At 34.5% G+C, this 13,010-nt stretch overlaps 1 protein-coding gene across 5 annotated transcripts in view; it reads right to left on the reverse strand.

Annotated features, from left to right (window-relative positions):
• Positions 1–13,010, reverse strand: part of ODF2L (outer dense fiber of sperm tails 2 like) — a 127,406-nt gene that overhangs the window by 33,494 nt on the left and 80,902 nt on the right. For 3 of the 5 annotated variants that reach the window (XR_008380285.1, XM_053592812.1, XM_053592810.1), the window contains 4 exons: positions 8,341–8,451; positions 6,991–7,095; positions 2,867–2,952; positions 2,622–2,784 (listed from right to left, as the gene is read on the reverse strand). Coding sequence is in view for 4 of the 5 variants with exons in the window: in XM_053592812.1 (XP_053448787.1) it covers positions 2,622–2,784; positions 2,867–2,952; positions 6,991–7,095; positions 8,341–8,451 (465 nt within the window). In the remaining variant the exon portion in view is untranslated. Of the gene's footprint in view, positions 1–2,621; positions 2,785–2,866; positions 2,953–4,187; positions 4,772–6,990; positions 7,096–8,340; positions 8,452–13,010 lie in introns of those variants that run through there. The other 2 variants (XM_053592814.1, XM_053592813.1) reach the window with 2 other exon arrangements.

The following is a 13,010-nucleotide window of genomic DNA, read 5'->3' on the forward strand; positions in this document are numbered from 1 at the left end:
CTGCTCTGTCACTCAGGGAGGTGTTTTCCCCAACAGTATAATTTTAAAACATACTGAGACCAATTGCCATTTTTCATAGTATTTATGTTCACCGTGGTATCTACAGCAGTGGTAGAACATAGAAAGTTCTCAGGAAATGCCGATTACACATTTGGATGGGTAGAATTAGGGGGTGATGTACACACTTCACACATACACACACAGAAACTGGTTTTTCATTCATTCACTTTCCAAGCGGTCTGCTTATGACTTTTCATATTTCTGATTGCTTGTTTTTAGCAGGAAGTCTAGCTTTAGCTATGTTTATCCAAGGACTCAAAGACACGTGGGAGCCTACTGATAAGAAGGTTGAGTTGGGGCCACAAGAATGAGAGTGGATGTAGGGACTGGTCCTGGAGCAAGAAGCTAGTGGGAAGGACTATAACCTAACTTAATGTCTATGGACTCAGTTCTAAATTGTTTACAAAAATTTCTTCTGCACAAATTCCAAGGGCAATTGTGAGTGAGGAATGCTCGTAGGATCTGAAGCTATGGAAGGAAAGGCCCTCAGGACAAACATCCATGCCCTTGGCGCCATCCCTCTATGTGGGCAATGGTATAGGGCAATAATGGCATCCTCATGTGGGCAGAAACAGCCCCATATTCCACTGCAGCAAGAGAGAAAGGAGAGTGCAGACAGTCCTCTGGGGACTCTGAACTCTTCCTTTTGGGAAGGAGTCTGAGAACATGTGCCATTTCCAAAGTCCATTTAGGATGAACCCAAGATAAAGTCACTGCATATTTTCTCTCTATGGTTGGTAGGGCTGAGAAATCTGTATTATATTTCAACTACCGGCAGTATATTTTATTATTTAGCTTTCCTTCAGTTAAATGTCTCTCAAAATCAATGCAAATTGGTTTCCCAGAGTTTAAAATAATTCAAATATATATGACACTCATTGTATAAGAGCCACATTTTAAAGATTATCAGATTTTTTCTGACTTTTATGGAACTGTCATCAATGGGCTTAAGGAAGACTACGGGTAGAAGAGAATTCAGATGAAATGATTCCAAATTTGGTTTTGAAATGTTAAGTTTGAGATGCCTATATTACAAGAAGAGGCCAAGTAAATAGTAGAATATGTGAGTTTGGATTTCAGTGAGGAGAGAGGTCTAGGTGAAGAAATACATCTAAGAGTCAAAATGATTGCTTTTTAGCACTACTTGGTCCTTATATGAGGAAACTCATCACCCCCATTTTACTGATTAAGAAACTAAAGTTTAGCCAGGAATGGTGACTTACCCCTGTAATCCTAGTGCTCTGGGAAGCCCAGGCAGGAGGATCTCTTGGGCTCAGAAGTTCAAGACCAGACTGATCAAGAGTGACCCTCGGTCTCTACCAAAAATAGAAAATTAGCCAGGCATGGTGGTAGGCATCTGTAGTCCCAACTACTTGGGAGAGTGAGACAGAAAGATTGCTTGAGCCCAGGAGTTTGAGGTTGCAGTGAGCTAGGGTGACCCCACAGCACTCTAGTCAGGGCAATGGAGTGAGGCCCTGTTTCATAAAAAAAAAACCAAAGAAACTAAAATTAAGGGAAGTAGCTTGCCCTGATCAGGCGTGGCATAATGTATCAGAGCCAGAATTTAAATTCAATTCTTGTTGAACTCCAATGCCCATCTTACGTCTCTTTAAGATTAGATTTTCAAATTGATAAATTTACCTCTTGGGATGTTCTAAATCACTGCCCCTCACCTCCACCTTGAGCCTACCTTCTATGATAGGCCGTACATGCAGGAAGACATTTGTTGTTCACTTGTTCCTCCCTATTAGACCAAGTATCCTGATAGCCAAAGCCACGCCTTTTTATCTGTGCATCTTAGGCACTAGCAGAATGCCTCAAATAGTGAGGGATTCACTGAATGCTAACCTAATGGATTTAACTGGAATTTAATCTTATATATACATATTTATGTAACCATATTTGTCAAAAGAAACTTGACAGTCAGGTGTGTTGGGTCAGGCCTGTAATCCTACCACTCTGGGAAGCCAAGGCAAGAGGAGTGCTTGAGCTCAGAAGTTTGAGACCAGCCTGAGCAAGAGTAAGATTCCCTTGCCATCAAAAAACAGAAAAATTAGCTTGGTGTTGTGGCAAGGCCTATAGTTCCAGCTGCTGCGGAGGCTGAGGCAGGAGAATCACATGAACCCAGGCTGAGATTGCTGTAAGGTAGGCTAATGCCAAGGCACTGTAGCCTGGAGCAACAGAGTGAGACTCTAAATAAATAAATAAATAAAACTCGAATTTTATAGTTCACCAGATCCTGATTAAAACCAAAATTTTCAATTATTTGCATTTTTTAAAAAGTGGGGGAAGAAGAGGGTTATGCCTTCAAAGTGTTCTCCATCTCTTCCCTTTACCCTACCACATCACCACTTACCTAGTGAAGTAACTCTGGCTTAGAGGATATATATGTTTTGCTTGAAAGGGAAAATAGGTAAAGAACAAAAATGTAATTGCTCTCTCCACCCTGTCATTGGGATAAAAACAATAACTATAGGTTTGGCAAGATGAGATACTGTCTGTTTAAAAAGACAACTCTTTGGTAAACTAATTAAAAATGTCTAAATAAAGGCCATCCCTACCTTTTGTCTTCCTTCTTCTAAAGCAGCTTCTAGTTGCCTGGACAATGCTGTATGTTCTTCAGATTTCTCTTTAAACTTAAGATTGCTGTGCTTGAGACATTCTTCTTGGTTTACCAGCTTCTTTTCAAGCTCTTTATTTTCTGCATCCATCTGTTCTAATTTTCTTTTTACAGAAAACATATATTTAAAAATTATAGTGTATAGAAGAAAATGTAGCATCAGATTTGAGTCAATTTAAAACTTACTGTTTAAGATTTTCACACTTCAACTGAATAAGATAATTTTCCTTTTCCAGAGAAAGTTTCATCAGAAGATTGTGATCTTTATCAATCTAAGAAAAAAATAGTTTTCTTATTTCTTATAATCACTTTACAAAGAAATCTACATAATGTATTGTAATCGTAAGAAACGAGAATGTATAAATGTTATTACTCTCATATAGAAAGATACCAAGAAATATATTTCACTGTCAAAATACAAATTCTTAACGTCCTGATTAGTTTTAGCAAAACTACATTGCCTATGCCAGAAAATCATCAACTGAAAGTTTTTCTGGACAATGGATGATACTGAAATATTTGAATGATATCCTATGAAAGAAGGATATTTATTTTGCTAAGTCAAAATATAAAAATTTTAAATGGTATTAACCATGGAATTCTTAGGGTTTCTCTTCAAATTTTTTATTTCACCTAAAAATATTGATTGATAATTGAGATTCAGTTAAGTTGTAAGTTAAACACACCTATGGTGCATCTTAGAAGGGTAAAGGTGAAATTTACTAAATGTAGAATATAAAAGTCTGAACACAATATCTAAGAAAATGCCACGAAGGCTATGTTAACCAGTTCAATGAAAATATTTCAAACTGTATATAAAATCAGCACATTGTACCTCATGATTGCATTATTGTACACAGCTATGATTTAATAAAAAAAAAACCATATTTTTGTGAGAAGCAATATACTAGTAAAACAGACCAATCAACCAAAAACACATTTGCCCCAGCCAAATCAGAATATTCTTCTCATTGCTGCAAAGCTCATTTAAATAGCTTAAGAAGCTTTGATAACAGAAAGATCTTTTCTCATCATTTCAATTAGTAATTTAGGTTAATCCACATAATTTGACATTATCCTAGAAAATGTCAGGAATTTAAATTTACAAAAATGTTGGCAGCATGTTTTTAAAAATAGGATGTATTTCAAAATTAAAATACAGATTCTATTTGGAAGACACAGAATCCTTCCTAAAACTGTCTTGCAGTTAAAGAAAAAGTCCACCACCTTTGGACTGTTTTTTTTTATTTTTTCAAGGACTTACTAATTAGTTATTCTTTTTTATGTATATTTCAGATTGTTATAAGGGTACAAACGATTAGGTTATAGTGTTTGTGTTAGTTAGATAAACTCAAAGTTGTAGTTTGGACTGCCTCTTTGGAAAAAAATTCATTAATTCAAAAAATTTTTATTGAGTGCTTACTGTATACTAGGCATTGGGCTAGGAGATGGCTATGTGGTTATTAACAAGACACTCATGATCCCTATTCTGATGAAGGAAAAAAAGTATAAATTGAAAAGTAAAACCTTAAAATAATCCCAATAAACTTGATGTACAATTTGAATTAAAATGAACTTTAATTTTTTTAAGTAAATTACAATAATTTACCTAACCCTGACATCAAGAAACATTTATGAAAACAGTGTTACTCCTTCCCTCATGCTCTTACTGTGCCCTCAAATATCTAAATATATATTTGCATGAATAAACTAAATTAGCAATTTTAAATACCAATTTTTCACTTTAGTATTCTTAAAATACTAAAAGAATAGATTGTAAAATAGTATTATATTATCTGCATGAAAATGATGTTTTATCAACCAAAACAGACAAGAAAAAATCAAATCCTGACATGAGTGCCCTCATCTGGTGAAGTCATTCCAAAGCACTCCTTTATACATCTAGCAAAACTCAGAAGGCCCGCAGGACACCTGGCCCTGTAGCTCCCTAATGGTGTGTTCCTGGTCCGCACACTTCCCCTTGCAGAGCTGCAAATTCTCCTGACACTCCTGAAGGCTCCGTTCCGCTGCCGTCAAGGAATCGCGGACATGCTCTAACTTCTGCAGACCAGACTCCATCTGGCCTCTCATCTGAGTTGTGGCATTAGGGGAAATAAGTGCAAGATCACACATTCAGCATTAATATTTTTACTATGTTAAATACTAGGTATGCTTACAACATAGTAAGTATTTTTGGTATAACAAAAAGATTTAGTCAAATAAATATAAATAAATATTTTTTATTCTTATTTATTTATTTTTCAGACAGTCTCACTGTTGCCCAGGCTAGAGTACATCAGCCTACTTCACAGCAACCTCAAACACCTGGGTTCAAGCAACCCTTCTGTGTCAGCCTCCTGAGCAGCAGGAACTACAGGCACCCACTCCAATGCCCAGCTCATTTTTCTATTTTTAGTAGAGATGGGGTCTCACTCTTGCTCAGGCTGGTCTCAAATTCCTGAGCTCAAGCAATCCACCCACCTCAGCCACCCAGAGTTCTAGGATTACATGTATGAGCCACTGAACCCAACCAAATGTGAATAAATATTAAACACAGCTAAGAAAGAAGAACATTATAACTAAAAACTAGGATTGACTTCAGTTTTCAAAAAGTTTGTTGCCCACACAAATAGGGTAATATTAGCTGGCAAAGACCATTTTTAACCTATTTAGGAGAGCAAACTTTTTGAATCTTGTCATTACATTCAAGCATAGTATTAATAAACATGGTACAGTGATTTCCTACTATCCAACTATCAGTTCCACAGGCATTGTCCCTTTTAGCCATTCAGTCTTATAACTCAGATCCTTAATTAGAGCAGCCTTCCATCACTCATGTTGGCACAGATTAGTGGGATTTATTGTATAGTACTTCAAATAACTAGTATCATTAGTTCTCACTATACTATAATTTGACCATTAATGTTACTATGAACAAAACTCTCTGATTTAATCTATTTTAATCTCTTTTGGTGGCTGCAGTTCTCACTGTAGCACTTCTGTGAATATGTGAGAAGAAGCAACCTAAAGAAATGCTTACACTGCTAATTAAGAAAAAAGAGTAAGACATGGCATTTAAGGTGTTCCTAAGGAAGGAAAACAAAGGCCTGCCTCTCCTCGGGACAGAACACCTGCGTTTCTCTATCACACTCGGCATTTCTGATCACAAAAGATAAAACCAGAACAATACATACCTTTGCATCCCCAAAACATTTATAAGCCCATGAGAAAAACAGGAGGTGGAAAACAGTAGAAAAAGAAAAATTTCCTTTAAAAAAAATTACTTTTCTGGTTAAATACCAGTAAGTAAACATTAACCTCACAGAATAAAAAAAAACGCAGGCTCTGGTCTGCTCTGCCTTTTGACCAGGTTTTAAAAACAGGCTTTGATTTACAGTAATACTTAGAAGAAAAGACATTTGCATTGGTGTGTCTTGTGAGAAAAAGAGACCAAAAAAAAAATAAAATGTTTTTTTCTTTGGCCCTTTAAAAAGAGGTGAAAAACAATTCTATGAAAAGTGGTAAGCTGTGCATTCAGTGGGCTCCCTTTATGTCTGTGAACTGCAGGATGCCTGATCTGGCTGGTCTCTTCCTCACTGGTGCCTCACACTGACTTCTCAATCCCAAGATTCAAAAGCAATCCAGAAAGAGTAAGCTTGTTGTGCTCGGTTGGAACTGACTACTAACACTCCCTGACCTCTCCAGCCAGAAGTCAGCATCCTATAACTTTCACTGCTTCCTCACCAAAACAACATGAAACCCAAAAAGGGAGGCAATTTCAATTTAGAAACTTAAAAATATTCACAAAAACACCATAACTCGCCAACACTGGCCTTCCTCTTATTCTGTTGCAATAGGGTGAATAAAAGGAAATGATTTTTTTTTAAAAAAAGATATTACTTTTCTTCCAGAAATGCATTTAGCAGAGAATACGGACTGCTTTCTTAGACATGAAAGATTTACAACCAAGAAAAAAAGGTGATATTAAAAATAAGAGGTACTCAACTTATGGTTGATGAAGCTCAGTGATAATCATTTTTTGAACTATTTAAATTTAAGTCTGTTCTTGTATCAGCAAAATTAAAACATTTATGCTATTTCCCAAATATTAAGGAAAAAGTGAGAAAACACTGACACAAACATTTCAAGCCTGAAAGAAACATTATTTCTCAGAAAACAAACTTCTACAAAGATTGTGAATAGATTTTCCTTGGGATAACTACAGAAAATAACCACAGTGAAAGAATTTGTATAGTATCAAAAAGGCAAAAAACATGTAACTATTTTATTATTTGAAATTACAAACTTACCTTCTCTAACTTTTTATTTTTGTTTTTTGTTATTAGGCTATTTTCATGTAGCACATTTTCATATCGGCTTTTCACCAATTCAGCTGCTTCTTGCAACTTTTGTACCTGAAAATAAAATATATTATTAGGGCAACATGTATTATTTATTAGAGTTATAACATAAAATAAAAATCTAAAATCTGACTTTTTCATTTTAAACAAATCATTATTTTCCTATCAATACCCTCAGTAGGTAGCTATTATCTACTGTTACTCCTTCTTTAAATATAGAATCACTAGTGCTCTCCTGTTATCCATAATCCTTTTACAATTTGCCTGTCTTCTATCATCAGTGCTGCTCAACTATCTATTTGAGCTATGAAGACTACAGAACTTGTTATTTTTCAGGTGAATGTCATCTTAAAGAATCCAATTCCAATCCAAACTGGCTCCCGTTTCAATTATTTTTCCCACCAAATCAAAATCCACTCAAAAAAAAATCTGCATTCTTTTTACAAGACTCAGCAGCTAAAATATGGTGACTCATCCATAGTATTCCTGCTATAGGATTAAAACCCAACCAAGCACCTGGAAAACCCTGAGGATATTTTCAATAACTGTCCCGCGGTCCACCACAGCCTCCACTCTTACCTCCGACTTGGATGACTGAAATATTCCAGCTGGATGCTTTAACTCCATTTCCCATCTAATCCACCCAGATGTAGTCCCCTCCTATTTGCCTACACTTTGCCCCACTTAAATTTTTACCACTAGTTCATTATTCTTTAATTCAGACTTTCTCTTACTGACCAGTTTGTTACCCACTACGCAAGTATCTGTGTAATCCCATCTTCTTCATGGAGTTTTTTCTTGAATACTACATTTCCAATACATAAAGCTCTCTTATAAATAGTGACAACAAATACATGTTCTACTTCATATCTCTTGTTATATGCTCTTTTCTAGGTTTTTCATATGAATAAATCTGAATTATACTTGTTTTAATGAGAAAGGAGGAGTACTGTGTTTTAATGACCATAGAAGAAAGTCATTTATCTAAATCAGCACCTTTAAATATACAAGATGACAAACAAGTCTAACCAAGATTAACAATAATACAGTACATTAAGGTTCACATTATACCTACGTAAATAATTTTAAATCTACTTTTAGGAATATCCAATATATCCACAGGGAATGTTCAAATCAGAAATTGGCAGTATCAACTATCTATAAAGATATTTCAGATGTTTGGGACATATGAAATAATAGCCCTATGTCACTTCAGTTCTGTTTATTTAGATTGCAAACAAATACGGTGTTATAAATTGTCTACCAATTTTAATAAACACAAATAAATGCAGTAGTCACCTGAGTTTTGTATACTTCCATGAGGGTTTTCTGTTGTTTTTCTACTTCTTGCAATTCTAAGAGTTCACTTTCAACAGAAACAACCTTGTCCTTCAAAGCAGCAAGTGTAGTCTAACAAGGAATATATAAATAGATTGTGTAAGACATAAGAATATATTTATACTTCAGTGCTCTTGAATTATGCAAACATAATTCTCATTTATCAAGTTAATAAAATAAAATATTGTATATTTTTGATTATATACAATTATCATCTAAAATTTAGGAATTTCTAAAAGTTAGTTACTAATACCTATGAACTACCTTAATAAGAATTACACAGGACACATGATTTTTAAAACTTTTAAACTTTACTGACCAAAAAAGACTTGGAAAGTAGACCATGTTCCTTGGTAGGAAGAAATAATACTGTTGACACACAAGTTTTTTCCAAATTTAATTTAAAACTTAACAGTTTCAACCAAAAGTATAACAAATGGGGGAAGAGGATATAACAAAAACAACACAAAAATCATATAGAACAATAAATAGGAAAGACTAATATAATTTAGAAAGCAATGCTAAGTGGAGAATCTCAGTACTTATAATATAGTAAAGTGTATAAAGAATTAAAATTATTAAGACACAAATATAAAAATATTGAGAAAAAGAAAAATTCACAAAAAATATTTAGTACATGATAAAGGCTGGATTTTTTAAATCAATGGAAAAAACATGTATCACTAAATAAATGATAATAAGTTTTTTACTATTAGGAAAAATACAGGTTAACTATCTCAACTCTACACTAAAACATCAAATGAATTAAAGATTAAATATAAAAAAGAAACTTAAATAATTTTCAAAGAAGATCAAAATAAAACCCCATTTAAGCATAAAATCAAAATACTATATGGAGAATTTTTAAGAGTCTCAGGTTTCCCCCTCCTCACAAGGTTACCAGTTAGCATTTCACAGTTTCTTGGATGTTAGCCAAAGACCAAGACTCCTGGGTCAGAAACAGAGGACTTTATCACTGAGGAGCAAGAATATCAGCATTTGTGTCAGTTTTCTGGGCCCCAGTTCCCACAGGGCAACATAAAAAGGGCCACGTAATAATCACACATGCAGTAGGAAGCATTATAGAAGAATAAACCTGACTTTAGGGAACCCAGCTCTCTTATAACAGGCAGGAAACATGTTTACCCTCTGCTTGAAAGGCAAACATTCCTATCTTCTTCCAAGGATGTTTTCTATGCAAAATCCTTAAAAACCTTGAATAGTTAGTCTGGATCTTTTTATATGTGGTCAATGTCTCTGCTTACAAGGTGTGCTGAACTCTGAGAGCAATCCCAACAGAAGCCACACAAAATACATACACACATATAAAATATATTTTATCTCTTAATATATATTTTAAAAAATATATAGAAAATACATTTTATATTTTTTAAAATAAATATAAAATTTATTTTATATTTTTTATATATAAATATCTTTTTCATAGTCTCTCTAAAAAAGTTTGAGGCAAACAAAATATGAAAATATATAGCAAACCATGACACATGTGATATATGTATTCTGTCATTTGACAAGTATGACAAACATAAGATTAATATCCTTAATATAGGAATAATATTTTAATTAATCAAAAGACAAATATAAAGGATAATGAGTATTTCAAAAAGGCAGAAATGTAAACAATCAATGAATACATGAACAACTATGTTCACTAGTTATTAAAAAAAAATGCTGGCACTGGAAATTCCAGTAGTAAACAAAACAGGCAAACATCTCTTTCTGCAAGAAGCTTACGCATCCCACGGGGTAGACAGACAAACCAGAATAAGCAGTAAAATACAGCATACACAAAAGCAGGATAGGAATGGCACAGACAGATAAGCCAGGAAAAGGCCTCTTGAAGAGGGACTTTTGAGGAAAAACTGAAAGGGACTGTTAAGGGAAGAGTATTCCTGTAGAAAAAAGGCACCACTGGATAGCAAGTTAGGAGAAAACAGCAAGTAGGCCACAGTGGAAGGAACAGAGAAACTAAGGAGGGTGTGGAAGGAGATGAGATCAGAGAGGTAATGAAAAGCCAGGTGTAATGTCTCACAGGCATCTACTAACCAAAATATCACGGGGGTAGAGGGGAGACGTGGGGGGTGGGGGGGTGAGCAGTGCAAGGACATGTTCTGACTTACATTTTAATAGGAACTACTCTCCTGCTACACTGAATGCTGCCTGCCTGCAGTGGCCTAGACAGAAGCAAGGAAAATGGTCAGGAAATCATCAGAACATTGAGAGATGGTGGTGGCTTGAACTGGGGTAAAGGCAGTGGTGCTGGTGAGAAGTAGTCAAATTCTGAATATATTTGAGATAGATTTACTGACAGACTGGAAGCAGGGTTTCCAGAACGCTGAGAGAAAGAACGACTGAAGGATGAATTTGGGGGCATGTCAAGAGCTCATTTTAAATATAACTTTAATACAAATTAAGTACACAGGTGGAGACTTCAAGTAGGCAGCAGAATGTATGCCTGGAATTTAGGAGCAATGTTTAGGCTAGAGGCATAAATTTGAGAGTCCCCCAGCATATAGATAGTTTTTAAAGCTATGAGACTACATGAGATAACCTATTAAGTTTGGAAAGTTTTGTTTTAAAATTAGAACTTTTAACTGCCTAATACTGGAAAAAGTTTAGGGACCCTTTCACATACAGTACACACATTTATGATGGTAATTTGGAAATACATAACAATATTAAAAATGAGTCTCTCTTTTGCCCACACAATTCCACTTTTAGAATTTCATCCTAACAGAACAGATCTTCAAAAAAGACTCAATAAGAAACTATTTACATGTTTATGTATAATAGTAAAAAACAAAATGATTATATATGCTAAATACTAACTAGTTATCTTTCAGTTGTGAGATTACAGGTGATTTACAAAATTTTTCCTTTTGAGCTTTTCAGTTTTTCCAAATTTCTGTAATGAACAAATAAAATTTTATAACCCTCCAAACAAGCTTTTACTGATTCTACATAGAAGGTTGCCAGGCCCGGGAAGCAATATCAGCAGCTTTTTTATTTGAAACTTTAAAATCTAAAAATATTCTGAAGTAATTAAAAGTGACAAAATCCAAACATCTAGGGAACTCTACACCATAAATAACATATGCCAAATGTATCTAAATACTTTCCTTATACAAAAATCCAGAGAACCCTGCATTAAAAATATTATGTGTTTTTGAATTGTTACTAGAATGTGCTAAGACACAAACTTAAATGATTTTTATAGTCCGTGTAATTTAAAATTCCTTTATCATGATTCAAAACTAAATTTATAATTAAAATATCTTTCTAATTCTTTCTCTCTGAAGGATATCAAGGACATTAAGAAAATAAACATAATAAATTAGCTTCCTCTTCTGGATAAAACAACTTAAGCATTCATTTAGCAAGTATTCCTTGAGAGCTAAGTACATGTCACACCTTTCCTGGGTACCCCATGCACACAAAGACGGGAGTTTAAATGGAGAGATTCAGTAAGAAAACTTTTCAGAGGAAGGGGCATTTCACTTTAAATGAAAGGTAAAATTTGGATACTGAGAAAAATTATATTCCGAAGTATAAGAATAGGAAAATTATTAAAACCAGTGCATGGGTGCATGGTGCCCGTGATCGCATTAATGTACACAGCTATGATCTAATACTAAAAAAAAAAAAAAAGAATAGGAAAATTACAGGAATAGATGCTGGAATCATGAAAAAAACTGCAGGAGATAACATGTATTCCTACTTGGTTAGAACTCATGATAATAAGATAGCTGCATTCCCCAGTCTCCCCAGCAGCTAGGTGGGGTCATGGGTCCAAATAAGCAAGAGTCAAGTTGCATGGGACTTTGAGGAAGTCTCTTTAAAAAGGAGGACATTTATTTAAAGGGAGATAATACATCTTTTATTTTTCCATCTTGTTGCTTGACACTTGGCTATAATGGCTGGAGCTCCAGCAGTCATTCTGGGTCACACCAATGAGGGTCATAACCTAGGATGGAAGAAAGCTAAAAAGAGGCTAAGTACTCTGATGCCATATGCTCCGAACTGCCAATGTCAGATTTATCTCACATAATAAACATGTGCCTCTATCTTTTTAAGCCACTTAATTTTTCTGTTACATATTGTGAAGCTAAATCCTAATTAACACAAGAGTTACTAAAATATAAAAGATACTTACCTAGAGTTCATAGTGTGTTTGTTTTTTGGAATTTTCTAATAAAATTTATGGCAAATTCTACATAATTTAAAAGATGAGACAAATCAAATTTGTAATTATAAAATGTAAACATGATTGTATCCAGTATTTTCTTCTTTTCGTCCTCCAAATTCTAATCCTATCTCTTCCATTAAATTAGTTTTGTGACCTTGTCAAGTTATTAAACTGCTGCGAGCTTCAATGTCTTCACCCATCATTGAGAACAGTATCTTTTTTATAGATTGATGTGAGAATTAGAAGTAAAAAAGGTAAAGCAGTATCAAACGGCCTCCTATATTAAAGGATAAACAGTAGCCATTATTGTTGTTCTCCACAGTATATGTAATGAAGATAAAATATAATTCATGGCCCCAATGTGTGGATGGAGGGAAGGACAGCCATCAGGGGAGACAAATTACACAAACAAGCAAGCATACTA

Source organism: Nycticebus coucang, chromosome 5 (genome assembly GCF_027406575.1).
Source record: "Nycticebus coucang isolate mNycCou1 chromosome 5, mNycCou1.pri, whole genome shotgun sequence".
Classification (NCBI taxonomy): domain Eukaryota; kingdom Metazoa; phylum Chordata; class Mammalia; order Primates; family Lorisidae; genus Nycticebus; species Nycticebus coucang.